Below are 23,956 nucleotides of genomic sequence, written 5' to 3' on the forward strand. Positions count from 1 at the left end.
GTAATTTTTCTCGAAACTGTCACATTCGAGTTAGGCCCTATTGACATGTTGCTCTAGATTTCTCAAGTTAACACAAAATCATCGCATTGTCGGTGCATCACCCCTCGTTTCGATCGAACCAAATTCTGACAACGGACGCCAACAGACAGCAAACTTTTCTAGATGTCGACACTGTTCCGCTGAGGTCCCAAAAATATCATCGCATCCGAACGCTGACAAGACGAGAAAAACTTGCTTTCAGTTGAGATTTGCGTTCTCCAGTGGAAAGTGGGTTTGCGCTTTCTTCGGGTTTTTTTTTTACTTTTCGTTGTAATGATTTGAGCCAAATATCTAATATCGGACGTTTCGTTTGCTTTTTGTTTTCCAGTGTTATGAGTCTCCGAGTTTTAATTAAATTATCGAATTGATTGTTAGTTTGTCATTGCTGGTATGTTTGTTTTTGCCCCGTTCAAAATGTCCCGGGCAAGGTTTGCGGTCGCGTTTTGCGCTGGCGGAGGAAGTGGTGATGGTGTTCGCCAAGATCTATAAGGAAAAAGGGGTGTTCAGGCCAACTCCGTTTCTGCTTTTGCTTGCTGCTGTTGCTGGCCTTTCAGGTTGACGGATAGGAAAGAAGCATATTTAGCTAATAAGAAGTTTCTGTGTGCAAGCGCATTCAAGTGGTGTGAGTGAGAAGAAAGAAAAAAAGCATTTGAGCAAGTGACGGAAGAAGTCTGGAAGAAGAGTGGTCTCCGTGTTTTGTTGTGTTGGCTATCCTCCTTTGACCAAGAAGAGAGTCCAGTTTTCGAATGCTGTGAGCAAAGAGACAGGAATAATCAAATATTGAACTACGATAACAGACGAGTGGTTGCGTTGTGTTGCGTTGCGTTTATCCGTCGAAAAGGCCAACGAAATAAAGAAGTGCGGAGAAAAGAAGGTGGTTGCATTTATTGTTGTGTTGGTGTCAATCCCTGTTGGCTTACTGCTGGCCGTCGTGGAAGTTTGTTGCTGTTGTGTGCGGTAGCCGCCTCAGTGCGAAGGGTCGCAAAATTCCGGTGTTTCAAGAACAAGGTGCTGTTTGGATGGAAGTCGCCAGCGCAGACTGGGGGCGGTAGTGCTGCTTTCGGCTGGACGGCACTTGTTTTTGCAGCGATAAAGAGAAAATATAACAGATAGCAGCACACAGGGCCGACGATAGCAATGCTAAGGTTTTTGAGTCGACGGAAGACCCGGAATTTGCCCGGGTCGGAAACAGCCAGCAGTCAAATCAAATCACAACGGATTCCAACAAACAAGAATTTAATCCCATGTCGGGTTATATTGCTGGATAACACGGATTTGCCGGTGGATTTATCGGTAGGTTGAAAGCACATAACTTGAGTCGATATAAACATTGAGTCAGTAGGTTTGTCTCTAAGTGCAAAACGAAGAAGCGCCTTCAGCCTTGAAGGAGTTGGAAGTGCATCTCATCGTCAAGATGCGTCAGCCTCTTCGATCTCAATTTTCTGCCCGTCGAAAATGTTTTGCTAATTGATTCCGCATCGAGTAATTGTTTGCGTTTCGGGCAAACATGATGATTCTTTTGCCAATTTATATACCCCAATGCCGTTTTTCGTGAAATCAGAAGCATTGAGACACGGCTTCATCAATTCATTCGCTGGCCTTTTTCCCTCGAAAATCCGAACTGTGCGCTGTCATTGACACGAATCGCACAATTTCCGTTGCGCGATATCTGTACAAAGAATCGTACACTTTCGGTAATGGGAAAATATCCACTTCCGAATAGCTGGCTTCCCGCTCGGTTAATTGCTTTTGGAATCTTCTGATGCAAAAGGCCATCCAGCCAGTCAGCCGCTTGTGGATATTCGAGACACGGGCCGAGTGAAACCCGAAGAGCATAGCAAGCTACTGAATCTATGGCGCGGATGCTGACGCATACGAGGAAGGTAACCAAATCCAAACAAAAATCGACCCATTTTCTCTTTCTCAATCCGAAATACAATTTTCTTGGAGTGAAGTAATTGGAAACGTGTGGGCACCGCAAGCGCTAAGGAAACCGCGGCTTGTGCTCTAGTTTTGTTTTGTTTTGTTTTGAAAGTGAACCACCGTGGAGAGAGTCGCTCCGGGACGGAAGTGCAATAACCAACGACCGAAAAATATCTTGTCCGGAATTGGATGCAGTCACCAAAGCAACGGAAAATGGTTGTGAAATCGTAGATTGCTTATTTTAAGCTTGTTTTTTTTGTGCTGCGTATAAAGACAGATACATTTTGTATGAAAGTTTAAGTACAAAATATCACTGAATATTGATATATCAATTTATTATATATATATATATATATATATATATATATATATATATATATATATATATATATATATATATATATATATATATATATATATATATATATATATATATATATATATATATATATATATATATATATATATATCAATATCAATAATATCAATAATATCAATGAAGATTGATATTTAGCACTCAAAAAACCTAAATTCTTGTTGGAGAATTTAGTGACCATCTGCTTGTTCGTCATTGATACAACTATCTGCTATCGTGGGGGAAATATTCGACTATAGCATAACGACAGCAAGTCTTGAGTCACGACAAGATGTATTATAGCAATGCCTACGTACGAAAATGAGATATGCAAATCTGGTGAGCCGATTGAGTCAACACAGCACTAACGATTGGAAACGCGTCAACCATATTGCTCTCAGCTCGATGTGTTGTCTGGGAAAGTAAGCTCATGCTTTTGGGAATATCGAAAATTCTGATTTATCATCACAATCCCACGATGAGGTTAGTTGACTCAAGAGAGGTATTCCACAACTTCTCCTAGAGAAATCAACCTATTGTGCTGGTATGAGATGTGTTAAACTAAAATTAAAAATAAACAGATTTTTGGAGTTCCCACTGAATATGAGTATGATTTGGCAGCATGCAGTGTAAATTTGTGGAATCACGTTGAAAAAAAAAAACTAGAAAAATTGATAGTTTCATGCGCCCTTTCCATAGAAATCAGAGATCGAAATGCTCACCAGTTTGAGAGAAAAACATCCGTTTTTACCCTCAGACTGTATTGCCACACGTACAGATTTATCTGGAAAGATACAGATTTTTTGTATTTTTTTTTTGGTACAGATTACAGATTTTTGTGCAAAAGTACAGATAGGCAGAGGCAGAGCCTGCTGTAATGCAATGCTAAATCCCAGAAACATTTCCAATCTAACAAGCATTATAGAAGTACAGAGCGAACTCGATTATATACAGTCTCGGATTTCTTTTCACTGTATATAATCGAGTCAAAAGTTTTTTCATTCGTTTTTTATGCATATATTTTTCGTTTTCTGAATATAAAAGAAGAATTTCATTTTTGCAGTATCTCCTTAAAGTCGGAAAACACCTTTCTCCTAAAAAGAATTATCCAGAATCTCACAGGAGGTGATAGATGATCATATTTGATGAAAGAAAAATCCTATGCATATGTTCGAAATTCAACATTGGACTCTGTTGCCTCAAACCAGAGCTTGGAAATATTGAGCTTGTTAAGCAACATTGAAAATATATTTTTATCAGTGTAACGCGTTTATTTTGCTTGTCGATGCTACTGTCATTCATTCGACGGCAAACAAATTTACAACTGTGTTCATTCATATTCATTCTGTGCTCTCTGAGCTTTCCTTAAAGCTCGAGTCATGAGAATTCATTCACATTTATTCATTGCCATTGAATTGTCAGGAATGTTGTGACTGTTCATTTGCAATATCTCGATATGTGTGTGATTTTCTCATTGAGTCAGTGCCTTGCTTATTCAGTTGTTTTTGAAGTTACTCCGAAAGGGCAACGCAAGTCGGTGGCGCAAGCGGAAATGCCAACAAAAGAGCAAGATCTGCATGCACACTCACAGCTAAGGATTGCTTAGGCTTGGACGGCGAGGGGGCATTCTGCAGAATCGATCCAAGCAGCGAATGCAAACTATGTCAGCCAAAGCTGGATGTTGGCAATTTCATCCGCTAATCCTATAGCATAGTTTGATCCGTTTGCAAAAGGAAGCTCGAAATATTTCCATTGCGAGACACGAGTCTTGGACACCACCAATTTATGTTCGTGTGTTCAGAATTTAAAAAAAATTAAATGTTTGAAATTTGAGTCAAGACGGTATTTTTTACATCGGAATTCTTCTTTTGAAGCATTTCTGACAAGTGGATTTGGAGCTGCATATTCACTATGTAAAATGAAAGCAATTTAACTGAGACGGAAACCTTGCAAGCTTGAACAATTTAATTTATTGTCACTATTATGAGCATTCTGTACTTTCTTATCTTCCTCAACGAATTTCTCCGTTTCGTCAGTGTCCGAGAACGATGCTGATAGTGAATGAACTGGTATGTTAATGTCAATGAATGACAAGACTAGGGATATTTTGTTTTGCTCACATTCCGTGAACGCAGAACAGAATGAAAAAACTGGATGAATCAACTGTGAGTGGCTTGCTGTGGTTGTGAGGTTTGGCGTTGGTTCATTTTCGGTTCCCAGAATGCAATGGTATAATGATCGAATGTGGCCGGAAATTCAACTGAAAAGATTGATGTGATACAGATATTTCCAAGCACTGTCTCAAACAGACTCTACATTAAAAAGTATGCTACGGAAAACAATTCTATTGGTTATATTTGAAAGATGAGCAAATTTAGTATAGGATATACCAGTGGTGGCCATCCTGCGGCCCTCCGGTGTTGTTTATGCGGCCCGCGGCTTGATTTGAAAAAAAAAACGAGCGAAATTATGAATATGGTTGAAAATTCTTCCATACAAGTCAAATCAACTTTGCGTGTAATTCTTGTTAATTGTGTGTATCCAAACTAATCTTTTTGACGTAGGACTACGTCCTTCATTTCTATAACGGGGTGTAAAATCAAAGAGTCGAAAACGAAAGCGTTACGCCGGAGACCGAGATTTTGAGTGTTAATAGCTCCTAAACAACTGAACGAAATGGTATGATAAACACTTCATTCGAAAGATAAAATGTCTACGCGTTCTATACTTGTTACTTTCTGATTCAAAAACTTGTTTCAATAGTCTTAAATTTGCTTTCAAAATAGGCTATTGAAATCACCAATCGGTATATAAGCGAGCGCTGCTCGGAAATCCACTCAGTTCTAATTGAACAGCGATTGGAGCATGTTGTCGCTGTTGTGGTGAAGCTCTTCATTTATCATGAAAGCGCGGATGAACGGTGTCACCAAGAGCCTGTTTGTGCACCTTAGGCCAGAAGGGAATCCATCAGGAGGAGAGTGATGCTACAAACGGTTCCCCGGGAAGATCTCGAAGCAGCCGCTACACACACACACATACACGCACGGAATTCTTTCCGTTTGGATCGAGAAAGATTCGGAAAATAATCTGCCAGTTCCTCTAGGAATTTAAAAATACATTCATGTGAAAGACTTTATTTGAATGTTTTCTATCCATGTAACACTGTGACCAAATATGTTTCAATCAAGTGCTATTAACAGATGGTTATCGAGTTAGCATTAACCACTTCCAGGGCTTCCAGTATCGAGGAAAATGTGGGAATATCTAATCGTTACTGAAAATAATCTGCCAGTTCCTCTGGGAATTTAAAATTACATTCATATGAAAGAGTTTATTTTAATGTTTTCTATCCATGTAACACTGTGACCAAATACATTAGGTTTTGTGATTTTTTAATCAATCGCAATCAACAGGATAGCTTCTGAAGATTATTCTTCCCCATCAGTAGGATATTTCCGTATCCAATATTGGATGCATAAAACCTTGTGCCTCCAACGTAACGCTTTCGTTTTCGAAGTTCTCCAAATATTCATTCATTCAGAATGAATTCAGATTCAACTTCATGCAAATGATCTCTAAATCAACGATAGTCCTATGTCACCCTTGCGGTTATACCATAGATATAACCCACTTCCTGTTTTTTGTTTTCTTTTCCGTTTTTTGTGCTAATTTAATCTTCTGACAATCGTTCTCGTTAGTACTCAAAAGACTTTTTCACGTTTATGGTTCTGTTATGCTCAAACTCACATAAATTCATGCAAGTAACGGCAGTAAAACTGGGTTTATACGTTGTCAGTTACTCGCTGGCGAGTAAACGTCAACGATCCGAACAATTACGACTGTACCCATACCATGAAATTTGACATTTGATTTGGGTAAGTCCAGTCGATTGATTTTCCTCGCAGATATTGGTGATTCAAAGCCCATGAAATAATTCTCCACTTTTCTCTACTCCATTCAATTTCGATGCAGAAAACATGCAGATGGATCTCATTGAAACGCAGTGTGATTTAGAGTTGCGTGACAAATTCCAAAACCATGATGTCTTGGATTCCTACTCCAGATATGTTCCAGAAGCGCGATTTCCAGAACTAATAAAACATACATTACTTCTGTGTTTGAATCTGCAAATATTTGTGAACAATTATTTTGGTTATGAAAGAATTAAAGTCAAAGTCAAGGAACAAAATCACTGAAAGTCGTTTGGAAAACACGCTTCGCATCGCTATCTCTCACATTCAAGCTGATTTAGATAAAATGGCCCAAGAAAAGTAGTTCGAGTGAAATCGAAACAGCGTTGAACTTCTCTCTCACCAAGTTTCGTGGTCCCATCGACACTTTTTCTGTTTCCTAGCAACGATAATGTTCGGTCTGTACGTGAAGCATGTGGCAACTGTCACGTTATTTGAATGTGGGAAACCGACAAAACAGATCTACGAGCTACTCAAACCGTTTCCTATCGATGAACGATTCGTGTTCCGTACACTACAACAGTACAAAGAAACAGCTGTTGTGGTCGATAGGCCCATAAAGGGAAGTCCGAGGTCGGTAGGCTGTACAATGTTATCTACGTTTTCATGAACGCGTTCAACGCAATCCTCTCCGGAAACGAAAGTGTCTATCAGTCGAAATTAATTGGTGCGTACATCGATGTGTAAGTCATTTATTGATGGCCAGATTGAAGCGAATATGTTTGGAACGATGCAACAAATTACTGGAATGGTTAAAAAACGAGACTGACAACAAACCTGCCAGACTTCATCTCCCCAAATTACGTGCCTGTGGACGTTCTCATTGGGATTACCAATCGTTAAAGAATTCTATCGAGAAGCTGCAGCGATTGACGATTGGCCTTAGTGTTTTGGACTCTGCGTGAAGAAGCGAATAAATTTGCCAAAAATGTTAATTTTGGATACTTTTATACCTTCAATAAAAGTTTTGGTTTTTTATCTCATTTTGTTCTCGAGTTATGAGTTTTACAGGTATAGAATTGAATTTTTTCTAATTTAAAATAAAAAGTATGTCAATAAAGTACCAGTTAAATACGTATATTTCACATATCATTATGAAAAGTAGTAAGAAAAAAATCATTGCGGCCCGCGGCTATAATAAAAAATCTAATTCGGCCCGCACCGTGTCTATACCTGGTCACCACTGGTTCTGTAATTCGATATTTCCTCTAACTCGATGAATTTCATGGCACCTTTGATTTTACAAACATTCTTCTCTCCCTAACTCGATACCTCCCTTACTAGATGGGTTTTGATTCATTTTTACATGGAATTTTACCTCCCTAACTCGATTGGTTTGCGCGCGCATGTTTTTGTGCGTTATTAATTGTTATTTCTGAAAAGTATAGATGGAAGGGGTCTGAAGCTGCAAAAGATTTCAGTATTGCTCAAAGTACGGTATCAACACTATTCAAGCTAAAGAAAAAATGGAATCGGAAGGAAAATTGAATCTAGACAAAAAGCATATCGGAATCGAAAAGCTGGAGCGGTCAATGGATTTTTTGTCTTATCAGGGCAGATAGAATAATTTATCTCTCTCAGGTTCTATTCTTTGGGAGAAGGCTTGCGAATTTGTTCCGAAATAGGGAATTCTCAACTTTAAAGCACAACCAACATGGGCGGAAGCGATAAACTACCGTTGCTGGTCAATGGAAAGAGTAAAAAACCCACGCTTTTTCAAAAAGAAGAAGTCATTACCAGTGATATACGAGACCAACACCAAAGCCTGGATGGCCTTAATGCTTTTTGAGAAATGGATCATGTAACTTGACGAAAAAATTTCCACAGAAAATAAAAAGAATTAATTCTGGAATTATGTGTAATGGTAATGTATCATACTAATATCTATTTCTTCTCAAATGTGGTCATGTTCGTTGATAACTCTACAGCGCACCCAAAATCTCTCCGATCAAAGCTCAAATCGATAAGTTTACAATTTTTTCACAATTTTTTACTTCCGTAGCTCAGCAGCTGGACTTCGACATAATCAAGAACCTGAATCAGTACTATCGTCATTTTCGATTAATTAGTTCGATTACGAAGACTGCAAGAAATGGAGGATATTTGTCTTTTTTACATTTCATGTTAATCAGCATTCTTACTGTATTTAAATGCACTCTAGGATCCTTCAGATATACCCGTATTGAATGCAATTGAAATACTTTCACCCTCTAAGATCAATAATGTTCAATCTGAGACTATTTAAACTGTGATCTGATGCTAGATATCGATATACTGGAATGTGCTGAAAAAGCTGAGAAAAACGCTGAAGATAGTAATCCTATCGAGTTGTAGAATATTCAGGAAGGTTCAGGTGATTATGTCGATATTATATACCTTCGAACGTTAGATCAAACTTGAAGAATATGTCCGGAATATTGAAATACACTGAAAATTTTCCTGTGAAACTATTTGAACATTTCTTTGTGATTGAACAGTTCTTGCGTGATCGTTACGATTTAGTTTGAATAACATACTTCATCAATATTTTCTTCGTTAACCTAGTTCCTTATACAGGTCGGACTCGATTGTATATGATTCGATTATATACAATTTTGGACTCGATTATATACAGTTTGAAAAAAAGTTCTCTTTTTATAATTCAAGTATGACTTATTTCAAGAGAAATGTAATCTCTCATCGTTCAAGTGAAATTTAAGTGGCTTTTATAAGTACAGTGGGTTAAAAATCGCGATTTTCGATGATTTTGCTTGAATTTTCACTAGGAATTGTTTATATCGATATTGCAGCGAAATAAAGAAAGATAGAGCTGGGTGTCAAAGAGCAAATTGTAAATTTTATTTTAGTCTTATCAATGCCCTAGACTAATGAAGGAGAGGTGTGATAATTGCTAACTGTTACTTGTCTAATTATTTTCTAGCTTTTAGTACATTATTAGGTTTAATCACAATTAAACCGTTTAATTTAAAAAGTTTTTTATTACTTATTTTATTTTCCTACATCATATTGGGTGGTCTTTCATCAAAGTAATACGGTACAAATATTTTTGCCATTGTCATTTGTTAGATTATATTATTAAAACATCTTCCACGCATAGTTGCAGAATTTACTACGCAATAAAGTTATACAAACTAAAAATAAAAAATTATGATAAGCTAGTAAATGAAGCCATCGTTTGGTACTGAAACATTACCATTTGGTTGCTTCCCAAAGACATGCAAAATTGTCAGTTGATGTTCGATTTTTCGAACAGCTGGTCGTTAGTGAGTTGATCCTTAGAATAAGGCTGAATGAAACACAATTGAACTGAATTGGGTGATTTAACGGTGAATATTTTATTGCACCAATGCCCTTGTTTCACACGCAGGAAAAGTTCTTTGATACACGCACGTAGTGCGTGTTTTTGATTTATTCCATCTCTGGCGGTAAATGACATCGCCGGCAGAGAATTGGATGAAATTTGGAACATCCGATGGGAAAGCAACATAAAACTAAAAGATTAGAGATGGGGTATCAAAACAGATAATTAGGAATATGGAGCAAAAGTCACGTGCAGTTGCCGCATGTCCAATTTGTCATACCTTGAAAGTTGGAACAGAACAAAGAACGACAGAAAGTCGAGATTAATTCGGACTATTTATATCAGCATAAGGTAGCCATTCAAAGTCGTTTGATAATCGGCTTACTGCGGGTAATGAGAGTGATTAATAGTTGCGCATTAGCCTTGGATAACACAATGGTTGAGGCAATTCGATCGCTGTGAATTATGTGTGCATTGTAAAAAATCATTCGATGGGATGTGTATTCTAGATTGTTAGCCTGTGTGACAATCTTTTGGATTTGTTACCACCCGTGTTTAACAGATCAGTCCTTAACACGTTGAGCCCCGCGTCGGTCCCTAGCGACATTGAGCTTTTTGTTAGGAAAAGCAAGAGCATCTGGGACTGACAGTAACAAAGTAAGAAAATAAATAAAATATGACTTGTTTTCGGATGTATCACAAAATGTGACTATTTTCTACAGGGAATTTCGGATTATTTTTTATACAATAAATATCTTTGGGAGGTGCACGCGTGGCCGAGTGGTTAGCGTCTCACATTATCATGCCGGGTGTTCGGGTTCGACTCCCGTCCTGGCCGGGGGATTTTTCGTCAAAGGAATTTTCTTCCACTTGCACTGTGGTTACGCGTATTCTAGAGCTTGCCCCTCGGAATACATTCAAGGCGTGTTATTTGGCTTAAGAAATCTCAACTAAGTATTGATAAATGACGCTAGTTAATGCATACGTTGAGACGGCAAAAGTTCCATAGGAAACGTCGCTGATATTGTGCAAGCGCTCTTGATGCGGGCTTAATGAGAAGTGCACCATGTCGGGGCTCAACGTGTTATAATTAATTATAATTTAATTTATTTTCAACTGGCTCAGCAACGATAAGCATCAATGAGCCGTGTTTATGTATAGGGAAAAGCCTCTGTGAGTAGAACTATGCAAATGTTCTTTCTCATAAAGGCATAAAACCCTATGATTTTTTCAAGAAATAGAACAATATAAATAATTATACAACAATTGATTATGAAATAGTATTTAAGACTTCTTTTTGAGGATTTTTTATAGAGAAAACCACCTCCTTGAAGATTGCGAGCAATTGCGTGCATCTGAGTATTTTTGAGTTCTGAGGAAAATAGCTGAAGAAAAATGAAAACGTTAATAACCATATATTATTGATAAATAATAAAAATATTCATAACAAAAAAACAAAAAAGTTGGAGAAGTAAACGATAATCAAAAATAAAAGAAAAATACACACATACTCATACTTGAAAGTGTATGGATTTGAGGAAGTAATAAATCAACATAATTGCATCGAGATTACGAGTAGCCAGAACGTCACGGATCGAAACATTGAGTGGCATTCCCTTTTTGCGAAAATTTTCTATTAAAGATAACCTTTTATTTTGAAATTCAGAGCAATACCATACAATGTGATCAATATCGTGGTAACCTGTACCACAAATACATAGGTTACTATCACTGATGTTAATTCGAAAAAGATGTGCATTCGAGGAATAATGATTAGACATGAGTCTGCACACTACTCGAATGAAATCACGAGAATAATTATATCCTTTGAACCATGGTTTGAGGGAAACTTTAGGAATGATAGAATACAGCCACCGACCTTTATCACTACCATTCCAACTTGTCTGCCAACATTGAAGTGCACGTTCACGAGGAAAATGGAGATATTCATCAAAAGTAATTGGCCTATGAAATAACAGTCCTTCCGTAGCGCCCTTCTTAGCAAGAAGATCAGCTTTTTCATTTCCTGGTATCGAACAATGAGAGGGAATCCATACAAAAGTGATATTAAATGATCTACTTATCAAAACACTTAAAAGATGTTGGATTCCAGACAAGAAATACGAAGAATATCTAGACCTTACCGAACGAAGTGCCTCTAAAGAGCTGAGACTATCAGAAAAAATGTAAAAATGTTCAGGGGACAAGGTCTGAATATGTTGTAATGCAGTGTATATTGCAGCCAATTCCGCAACAAACACCGAACAGGGTAAACTAAGCTTACGGAATATGGAGAAGTTAATATTAAATACCCCAAAACCTGTGGAACCATTAAGACTAGATCCATCAGTAAAAAAAATTTTGGTTGAGTCAATATGTTTATATCTTGACAAGAAAATTGTAGGCATGACTATTTGGCGGAGATCACTGGAAATACCACTCACATAAACTTTCATTGACAAGTCAAAATTAATAGAAGGATTGAACAAAATTGAAGGAATGGTCTGGAAACCAAGTAAAGCAGATGGGCTTTCCAGGGTCAGAAATTCAAGATATAGCGACATTCGCTTAGATTGAGTGCCTAAGGTTAGCATTTTTTCAAAGTTTGTTATCACTATCGGATTGAGTGTTTCACAACGTATCAAAAAACGAAATGATAACTCGAAAAAGCGCACAGAAAGAGGAAGGATACCAGCTAAAATTTCTAGGCTCATTGTATGTGTTGACTGCATACATCCTAGAGCAATACGCAAACAGCGATATTGGATCCTTTCCAGTTGCATAATATGAGTACGGGCAGCGGACCTGAAGCAAAAACTTCCATACTCCATAACAGATAGAACGGTTGTTTTATACAACCTAATCAAATCGACGGGATGCGCCCCCCACCAAGTCCCTGTTATGGATCGGAGAAAATTTATTCGTTTCTGACATTTTTGTTTCAAGTAACCTATGTGTTTACCCCATGTGCCTCTAGAATCAAACACAACTCCTAAATACTTGAATGACGGCGAGTGCCTAATTGTTCTATCCAAAAGTTTAAGTTGCAATTGTGCGGGACGGTGTTTTCTTGAAAACACAACCATTTCTGACTTTTCAGAAGAAAACTCAATACCCAATTTACAAGCCCACTCAACCAAATTGTCAAGAGAAATCTGCAAGGGATTATACAGATGAATACTGTCTTTGCCTGTTACCGACACTACACAATCATCTGCATATTGTCTCAAAGTACAGTTTCCTGATAAACAAACATCGATGTCATTTACATAAAAGTTGTAAAGGATTGGACTAAGACATGAGCCTTGAGGAAGGCCCATGTAGCTAATCCGTAAAACTGACGAAGAACCATGGGAAAAACTCATATGTTTTTCATGCATTAGGTTAAACAAAAAACTATTTAATTTTGGAGAAAACCCATTTAGATGAAGTTTTTCAAAAAGAACCTCAATGGAAACTGAATCAAACGCACCCTTGATATCTAGGAACACTGATGCCATTTGTTGCTTACTACACAAGGCTATGTCAACCTCTGATGAAAGCAGAGCAAGACAATCATTAGTTCCTTTACCTCTACGAAACCCGAACTGCGAAGGTGAGAGGAGGTTGTTGGATTCTATCCAGCTATCTAAGCGACATAGAATCATTTTCTCTAATAATTTTCGAATGCAAGAGAGCATTGCAATTGGTCTATAAGAATTATAATCAGACGCAGGTTTACCAGGTTTCAGAATAGCTATAACTTTAATCTGTCGCCACTCATGCGGAACAACGTTCTGCTCAAGAAAAACATTGAACAATTTTAACAAACATTTCTTCGCATTATCAGGTAGATTTTTCAATAAGTTGAATTTGATCCTATCTGACCCCGGCGCCGAATCGTTACATGACAGAAGTGCAAACGAAAATTCAGCCATACTGAACGGAGGCGCAATATCATCAGATGTCTCCAAGAAGGGAGGTGGAGCAGGTGCTGAGTCTGGACATATCTTCTTGGCAAAGTCAAAGATCCACCATTCAGAATATTCAATTTGTTCATTTGAATGAGTTGAATTTCTCATTTATCTGGCAACTCTCCAAAGAGTGCTCAAGGAAGACTCTCGGGAAAGCCCATTCACAAAATTACGCCAATAGCCTCTCTTTTTGGCTTTTATGAAGCTTTTGAATTTACGCTCCAGATAAATGTAATTGTCGTAACATTCGCAGGAGCCTGATTTACGCCAATTCTTGAAAGCATTCGATTTTTCTTTATAGAGATTTGTACAATCTTGATCCCACCACAGATTAGAAGAACGTCTGCGAAACGAATTCCCAGGAAAACGTTTCGTTTGGGCATCAATAGCACTGTCATGAATTAAACCAGCTAGAAAATTATATTCTTCTAACGGGGGTAACTCATTAACTAATGCCACTGATTCTGAAATAATTGAAGAATATCTCTTCCAATCAATGTTTCAAGATAAATCATGCTGAACATTTATAGTTTCAGACGATTTAGAATAATTTGAAATAGAAACGGTGATCGGCAAATGATCACTTCCATGTGGACCTTGGATAACCTTCCAATGACAATCTAATGATAAAGAGGAAGAACAAAAAATAGAATTAGCTCTTCGATCATCAAAAGATTCACCCCAGCCAATACCATGTGAGTTGAAATCTCCCAAAATAAGATGAGGTTGTGGAAGAAGCTCAATTATATTCACAAGGTTTCGATAATTAAGCATTGTACTTGGTGGAATATAAATAGAAGCAATGCACAAATCTCTACCCTTGATGCGTGCCTGACACGCAAGAATTTCAATTCCTGTGACTAAAGGCAGGGGAATCCTGTAAAATGGATAACATTTTCTAATACCTATGAGAACTCCTCCATAGGAATCATCACGGTCTAAACGAATAATATTGAAATCATGGATGTTTAATATATTGTCCGAACGAAGCCATGTTTCAGATAGAGCAAACACATCGCAATTCAAAAAATGGAGCATTTGCTTGAAAGAGTCATGTTTTGGAAGAAGACTTCTACAATTCCACTGTAGAATAGTAGAATTCTCTGACTCATCCAATAAATTAGGCATCGAAATTAATGAAGGAGAGGAGGGGCCACTTTGCAACCATTTGTTTAGCTAACTGACTGATAGTAGGAAGCCAAGCAGAAATGAGACATTTCAATGAATCTGAAATTCCGAAAATATCAAAGATCCATCTAACAATTGAAGAAAAGCAAATACCTCCTGAAAATGATTGGGGTTCAGGAACCGATCGAGAAGCAAATCTGGGATGACTTGACAATTCAGGGAAATGAACGTCATAGTTAGAGGATCCCCAACCAGGAGGGTTACTGTTGGAAGGAGCAGAAAAATGAGAAGAAGCTTCTGGTTGATTAGAGGATAATCCTCTTTTTTTAGCAGGCTTGGAGGAGGAAGTATTTTTTCTCTTTCTAGCTCTTCTCGCGATTATTGGATCGAAAGTAGTATCCGATTCATCATCCTCTGATAAAGCAGAGAAACGATTTTCTGAAATCTCGGATACCTGAGCTGCCTTGAGTATATCAGCAAAGGATCGCTTAGAACGATCTTTAAGTGACTGTTTAAGTTTAATTGAACGGGATTTGTATTTTGGACAGTCTTTAACTGTGTGAGGAACACCTCCACAAAGAATGCATTTATCAGCATCCTTGTTGCAAATACTTTCATCATGATCGACTCCACACTTAGAACATTTAATTTTATTGCAACAGAAGGTTTTAGTGTGACCTAACTGTTTGCAATTAGTGCATGACATTATTTTGGGAGTAAATAATCGAACTGGAAGACGAAGTTTATCAATGAGCACATAATTTGGAAGAGCTGTGCCCTCGAAGGTGACTCTAAAAGAACCAGATGGGAAATATTTCTTCTCGTTGCCATCAATTATAAATGAATTCAGCGATCGAACTTCTAAAATTTTCACATGAGGAAGTTTTACATCATGAAAAATACCCTTTTTCGAAATCTGCTAGTTGGAGAGATTTTTCCGAAACCACACCATCGATTTCAACAATGTGTGCCGGAATATACACTCGATATTCAGCAGTGAACAAAGAATTATTTACAACTGCGTTAGCGTCTTTACAATCCGAGAGCACAACACGAAGTTTGTCTTTATTAACTTTTGTAATCTCCAAGACACTTGAGTAATTAGATTTCAAGTCTTTACAAATTTGGGTCACTCTTACCGTTTTCCCTTTGGGACGGAAGAATACCACCCAACGATTTTTCGATGAACCCGAAACGTTCTGGTATTGTCGTATTCGAGAAAGATTCTTGGGAGGAATATTCTCAATGATTGGATGTTGAGGAGAATTAATTAGATTTTGAACCGAATTGAGTGAAACAGAATTAATTGTTGGCTGTGTCGAATTTAACTGTGATTGTTTTTTATTTTTCTTCGAAGGACGAACTTCAGAAAAACAATTACTAGGAGAAGCTACGATGCTCATATCAACATCGGAGGGTTCGTTCCCCTCCATTTAGATAGAATTGTGTAATAAAAATGAGAGCAGAGAGAGCATAAAATGCCTAACACTCACAGAAAATAAAACTATTATTTTTGTATATATAAAAAAAAAAAAATAGAATTAATTGATTAATTAAGTAACACAAAACAAAAACTTAGCTGTTTTATATTTTCCACAGGCAGGGAATCTTCAGAAATCCTGCACCAAGGTTCAATACAGCGGGAAGCTTTACACACACCGAAAAACACTTGAAAATTCAAAATTCGTATATCTTCTTCGGGGAATTCCACTCGCTAAACAAATGGCTCCAATAACTTCACAACTTCTTCGAGAAATAGTCTTCAAAACACTGAAATGACCTACAAGAAAAAAAAATCACGAAGAAAATCTGCAATATTCGTTTTGATGAAAATTATACGTCACCTTTATTCCACGGCTTGCTGATGTATAAGGGCTCAACGTGTAAACACATATGGTTTTTAGTTTTCCCGTGAAACATATCAAAACATAAGCTTTTTTCTCATTTTGGTGGGAACATTCATTATTGAAAGTGATCAAAATTATAAACTGAATTTAGGTTTTGGAGAATACTTTGTAATAGTTCTATCGATCCATAAATAGGAAACAGAGATACCATTTCATGGAATCACCCAGAACTTTGTAGGTTCCTAAAGGATGTGGCTATTTTTCATTTAGCAACTCATGGCAGTAAATTGAACCAGATTTCTAGGTGCGCTTTTAAATGGTGAAGGAACAGCAGAATAATAAAAAAGGCTGTGGGAAAAATATGTCACCACATCATGGGTTAAATTTTTGTATGAAATTCGCCTAAACTCGTTTTATAGTTTTAGCCATTGTAGGAAACTTTTCATTGCATTGCGATTTACCACACAAATTAGAACAAATTGAATGTTCAATGCTTTATATATACATTTCTAGAGTAGACGGGCTTCCACCATAACTGTTTAAACAGTTTATTATTACTATTCTAGATAGTTGCACGTCGTACCGATTGATACTCAATCTGAGTTGTCGAGGAAATTCATCATTTGAATGCTTGAACGCTTTATTTGATAAAATTCCAGATATTTCAACCACGAATGTTGTTATCTCTCCATTAAATTTGAAGCAAAAAACCCGTTCGGATCCATTCGGGAAGGTCGACCTACCAACAAATATAGCTTTTCCGCTAGCCATTAAACAGTGTTCATTACAGAAGGGGGCTCCGAAGAAATGCGCCGTGAAAATTTCATTAACTACACAGATACTTAGGATGTTATGAGCTTCTCGGGGTTATTTACTCGGAAAGAAGTGGTAAGCAAGAGAGATGCAAAAAAAAACAACACGTATAGATACCGGCTGGCGAGTTTTTTTTCTTCTATACCATAGAACGTTGTTTTTTCCCACAGAAACTAGGTCTACCCTGGAGTCACACTGTGTGGGTCTCGTTTGCCAGCAGAGATATTCTTAATTGCTCACTTAATCAGCTGATTTATCGTCCGTCGTCGTACGCTGCGGATGTAATTTTCTGCAGTTGCATTTTCCGCAATTGCCATTCATTGAAGTCGCGAGAACTTGGCTGCGGGTAAACACGTTTTCCATGTACCCGGCGAATTAACATCACGCAGTTTGGTAACCCTTTGTCGTTATATAATCGTGCTGAAAATAATAAGTAATATTTTGATCATTCAAAATCAAGTAATTAACTAGCGTAATTTCACCTCATTGCAATAGTTTTGTAGCACTCGTTCCCTTTTTAACATTCACCTTTCATATATGGACTATCAACGGGTTTCATTCCTTTCTGTTTACTTCCACAGTTTTTCGTTTGACACTTTGGCCTTCCCATTTTGGACCGTACTAGGATGGGATTGCAGCTATCACCCTATCACCCTGTCCCAAATTCTGTGTCGTTTTGAAATTTGTCTCACCGTTCCTTTTTTATGGGTGAAATTTATTTCGAATTGTTTGGGTTAGAACATTATTACTTGGATTGATGATAGCTCATCGTCTGTCGCTCACTCTGCATTTTCTGGACATGCTCGAGATACGTTGGAATATTTCTGTTATCATTAACCGGAGCGATATCGAGTTTATCTGTTTACCTGCTATTATGAATCCTACCAAGAACTGCTATTATATAACCTTCCCAAGAACTAAATTTTGCCATTAAATGTGTGCACGAAGAGTATAATAAAGGGTGTGTCACATCAAATTGCATCACGGAAAAACCGCTGTAGAAATTTAATTTTTAGGAATTATAACTTCAGCTTTCGCTTATAATCAGATAAGAGTGTATAGATCACGTTGGCCATGCTTCACTGTCAATTTTTCGTAAATTTGGAAAAATGTCGTCGAACGAAAAAGAGCGTCGTGAATTAATCCTGTGCACTCATTTCGAGAGTCCTGAGTTGTCACATCGGGACATCGGTAAGATGCTGGGAATCGATACTTCGATACTTCGAGAACCTAACCATCGACCGGAAGGTGAAGAACGGCAAAAATGGATGCTCCGTCAGTGAAAAAGATCACAAGCGCGTAGTTAAACAGTTTAGACGTGATCCGAGAAGTTCGGTCCGGGATGTTGCCAATAAGCTGAATTTGTCAAGTTCATTCGTCCAGCGGACCAAGCAGCGGGAGGGCCTGCGTACATACAAGGTTCAGAAGGCTCCTAACCGCGACAAAAGGCAAAACATGGTGGGGAAGACGCGAGCCCGGAAGCTGTACACCGAAATGCTGACGAAGCCGCATTGCCTGGTAATGGACGACGAAACCTACGTCAAAGCGGACTTTCGTCAGCTGCCGGGCCTGATGTTCTTCTCCGCAGAGGACAAATTCAGCGTTTCGGAGGAGATTCGCAAGCAGAAACTATCCAAGTTTGCCAAAAAGTACATGGTGTGGCAAGCGATCTGCTCTTACGGAAAGCGGAGCGCCCCCTTCGTGGTGACCGGCACGGTAAACGGGCAGGTTTACCTTAAGGAGTGCCTACAGAAGCGCTTACTACCACTATTGAAGCAGCATGAGGGCGCGACCATCTTCTGGCCGGATCTCGCTTCGTGCCACTATTCAAAGGACGTGTTGGAGTGGTACGAAGCCAACGGGGTCACCTTCGTGCCAAAGGAAATGAACCCGCCCAATGCGCCGGAGCTTCGCCCAATAGAGAAATATTGGGCGATTATGAAGCAGGCCCTCCGGAAGAACCCAAAAGTTGTCAAATCGGAGGCGGACTTCAAGAGAAAATGGATTTCTGTTCAAAAAAAACTACAACCTGACGTTGTTCAGAACCTTATGGACGGGGTAAAGTGGAAGGTGCGAGCATACGGGCTTGGGCTCGAAGTATGAATAAAAGAAAATGCCAAAAGTTGTTTAATAGTTTTTATTTTACTGTCTAAAATTTTCAAAAGGATCGGTCTACTGGGCGAATTTCTACAGCGTTTTTTCCGTGATGCAATTTGATGTGACACACCCTTTAGAAAGGTCGAAACATAAGTCAAATCATGTTCGAAGAAATTCTTTTATTACGTAAAGTCTAAACTCAAAAGCAATAACTTTCCTTCGCAGATGCATCTCGATGATGATGTAGGGCATTCTTCGAACGAAATTTGTAATCTCTGCAATTTTTTTTCAGGATCGCGATCGGTACAAACTGGAATATTCCCAGAAAAAAATACAAACAATCTTTTTGGTACCTATCTTTAAAATCTGACGTACGTCATTATCGTGGAATTACCATTATCTCCTCCATTCCAAAACTTTTCGAAGCAATAGTGAATGAAAGTCTTCCAACAAGTAAAGAATAGAATAACGGATATGCAACATGGCTTCTTCAAAGGCCGCTCAACTGCAACCAATTTGTTGACATTTGTGACTTTTATTTTGAATGCAATGGGAAATGGCAAACACGTAGAAGCTCTTTACACTGACTTCAGTAAAGCATTTGACCGCATCGACATTCTATTACTACTCTTCAAATTGCAAAAAATTGGAAGAGTCCTTACTCTTAAACTGGCTGAATTCTTATCTAACAAATCGTGAACAAATTGTTCATTTTCAAAATTCTCTCTCAAATCCAGTAAAAGTCACTTCGGAAGGCTCTCATCTTGGTCCTCTTCTTTTCATTCTGTACGTTAATGACATCTCCTTCGTTCTCAAGAGTATAAATGTACTTGTGTATGCAGACGACATGAAGCTTTTCGCGGAAATTGGTAATGAAAACGACATCGAAATTCTAAAACGAAATGTATTCCATATTTGGTGTAATAAAAATCTACTAAAATAATGTAAAAAAATGCAACTCCATCACATTTAGCAGAAAAAATCATGTACCAAATATTGTAATACGTCTTGGAAATCAAAATGTAGAGAAATGTGAAATAATTATAGATCTAGGCGTCGTCCTGGACTGTAAACTCACATTCATAGAACACTACAACTCTGTAATCAATAAGGCAAATAGTGTGTTAAGATTTCTCAAGCGCTTCTCACATAACTTCCAGGACCCATACACAATCAAGCTTTTGTGTATCACATACGAAAGGCCCATTCTGGAATACTGTAACATCGTTCGGAACCCGTATATGGTCGTACATGAAGAACGCATTGAGTCAGTCCAGAAACAGTTTCTCTTATTCGCACTCCGTAAGTTGAACTGGACCTCATTTCTACTTCCTTCATATGAAGCACGCTGCATGCTCATAAACATCCATGCACTAAAGGAACGCCGTAAATTTGTAATGCTTTCTTTTGTTAATGATCTAATTTCGCAACGAGTACAATCAGCTGAATTACTAGAAAAATTAAATTTCTATGTACCTGGGCGTCAACTAAGAACACTCAATTTGTTTCTAACCAAAACATCCAGAACAAATTATGCAAACAACGCTGCTATCAATCGCATGATGCGTATATACAATCAGCACTGCGAATTAATTGACACAACAATGAATAAAAAACAGCTAAAAAGAAACATGTACCGTAGGAATAATATTTAACTTAAGAAAACATTGTAACATTAATATATAAGTCTGTAGTCTACATTTGTTTGACGGAAATGAATAAATAAAATTATTATAGGGACCAATTTTAATGTTTCGGTTTATAGATTCTGAACTCGAGACAACGATCAGTCAACACCATATGTTGAAGATGAGAGTGTCGATTGCTCGCGCCGCTCAGTGAAGCATTCTGTGCAATGAAATATGTCATTTTTGGATAGAATAGGGGTCTGTTTCTTTTTTCTGATTTAAAAGACGATTCTGCACATGTCACGTTGCCACAACCGGAAGGTAGGAGGCGATCTGGCGTAGTGTTAACATCTATACCTCTCACGCAGAGATCACGAGTTCAATTCTCACTCCCGACATTCTTCTAAAAATGGAAGTAAAAAGTGACGAACCAGCCGAAAAGTGTTGAAAGTCACTATAATAGAGAAAAAAAAAACCGGAAGGTATAGACCAGTGATTTTCAACCGGTGGGGAATTCCCCCTAGTGGGGAATTTGGTCATTAAAAGGGGGGAATTGTGCAAGTTAATATTGCACATTAATTTCGCTTTGAAAATGACAATGATTAGCGAAAACGGCCACAAATACTTGATTGAATACAAAAAAAAATACGATTCCCGGCAAACTTTTCCTAATCTGAAATGTAATATTCAATTGAACAATTTCACAATGTTTGAAAGACTTCCATCAGTGAATGATGATGGAACAGACAACAAAACAGTACAGAGGACCATTGAAAATGAAAGTGTATAGCATTTGTTAGGATTTTTTGGAACAAGTTAAACTTGAAACATATTTTCCTAATATCAAAGAACAAGATTAGGACATGGTTTGATACCTTCCGACTGGCAGTGACGAATGTGTCGGGTCAATTTCAGAACAAAATCATCGATCTACAAATGATCGATTTTCATCCTGATATCCGGAATAGGTGGTACGAGTGTTGTTGTCTTTTGCGTAGTATTTATGTGCAATCTGGATTTCCTACAATGTTGCTTATGGAAACAAAACAGCGTAACAGAATGGATATCGATTCAGCAGTCACCCAGCTAGCGTTTTTATTATTTAATAACTGTAAAGGTACAATTCCGCTATTTGAGTGAACTTCATATGATGGGTTATATTTTAATTGAAGAAACGCGATGCGATTCTATTTGGTCTCAAGGAACAACCTCTAAGAGCAGGTCCGAAATTGAGAGAGGGCGGAGGTGATGGACTAAGCCCTGATGTTCGATTAATGTGATTCTTTAAGAGTTCAACGAGCAAGTTTCATTATAAATGATATTAAGTGATATTTAACGACATGATGACGATGAGTCTCAGAAAGCCGGAAAAAGTGAATTTTACTGTTTGGAGTTTGATTTAGGATTCAATTTCGGATAATGTGACAATGTGAAAAAACACAAAAATCAGACTGTCTACACCCAAAATTGATTTTTAGCTCATGTTTTGTCATCCTGATTTATGACATTAAATGAGACATAACATAACAGAAAATGTCGTGACTCACAAATACTGGTAGACATTTGTATAATATACATGATACAGCAATAAAAGATTAAAACGAGCGAGCGAAACAAAAGACAAAAAAGCTTTCCGCATACTTTGTCACATACACGGCCCAGACCGAGATAGATATTGTTCTCCTTCGTGCGCTCCTTTTTTACTCTTAGAAAACACTTCCCAACTTCATTTTATAATCAGGTGCAATATTATCACGTATTTGCTGAACAACTGCTGAAGCATCATTAGCCATGTGGATAGCATGATCGTGTAAAATAGACTTGCATTCCAGCCGGCCTTGGTTCGATCCCCATTGACGTCGTATGGACTTTCCTTTGGCACAATCCCAAATGAAATGAAAAAAGAAAACAGAAAGATATGTCTGCACACATACATACAAACCATTTTTAAGCTTTTAAAACAGCTCATTATGTGCGCATTTGACTCTCCAGCACACTAAATGGCATCATTTCTGCCAAAGATGACATGTTTTCTGCCAACGCTGGTTTGGGTGTAGTATTGTATCGAGCTCCCCCTAGAGGACTATACATGGTCATTTTTCGTTGAACGCGGTATCTTCTTTTAGGAGTTGTTGTACTTTAACCCATTAACGACCAAGCTGTAAAAAATATTTTTTTTACGAAGCCATTGGTGTAATTTCGATTATTGATGCTAAAGAAACCCTCAATGTTCAAGAATTATGTTTTTCCTATCTTCCATTTTCCGGGAAATGAATGTTCGATCATTGGCCGAAACCCGCACTTTTTTTTGCAAGCACAAACAAACTGCGAACTGAAAATCAGTTCAATTAGCAAATATACGGTATTCATAAATGCATCAATTTTATATTCCCGGACGAACAAGCACAGGAGGATAGAGGTCTCTAATTATAAACATAATTTAATCCACCTAAGGTGAGATGTGACATTTCTTTTTTCATGTAATTATTACTTGTTACTTTCATTGTAGGCCGTGGAGAAATGTCTATGCTTAAGAAATATTTCTTTCCAATTATCCATTTTCCAAAATCTGTAAAATGAAAATGACTGAAAATTTTTATTCATTTAGCTATCATGCTTATTAATTACAAAAACTCACAAATTTTTGTTCTTTCAACTGTATAATTATACCAAACAAATAATCTGTTTGGGCACAATTTTTCTTATAGAATCCTTTCTTTCCCACTTTTTCATTCACATTTGCAATTCTACTTCGTGTGTAATTTCCTCGATGTACTCGACAACACTATGCGTTCCTCTGCTTCCACTATCCCTGCCGAAAACACGTCCTTGAATGCCGTCTTAAACGCCGCAACTAGAGCTCAATGTTGTTACTGATGATGCGAACCATCCTGATCCTCA

At 37.8% G+C, this 23,956-nt stretch overlaps 1 protein-coding gene across 2 annotated transcripts in view; it reads left to right on the forward strand.

Moving 5' to 3' along the window:
- Positions 1-230: 230 nt before the first annotated feature.
- LOC129767746 (band 4.1-like protein 5) overlaps positions 231-23,956 on the forward strand; it is a 171,477-nt gene continuing 147,751 nt past the window's right edge. The window contains exon 1 of one of the 2 annotated variants that reach the window (XM_055768915.1): positions 231-1,332. In XM_055768915.1, the coding sequence (XP_055624890.1) occupies positions 1,177-1,332 (156 nt within the window). In that variant the 5' untranslated portion in view covers positions 231-1,176. The remainder of the gene's footprint in view (positions 1,333-23,956) is intronic. The other variant, XM_055768925.1, reaches the window with a different exon arrangement.

The sequence above is a fragment of the Toxorhynchites rutilus genome, chromosome 1 (assembly GCF_029784135.1).
Source record: "Toxorhynchites rutilus septentrionalis strain SRP chromosome 1, ASM2978413v1, whole genome shotgun sequence".
NCBI lineage: Eukaryota > Metazoa > Arthropoda > Insecta > Diptera > Culicidae > Toxorhynchites > Toxorhynchites rutilus.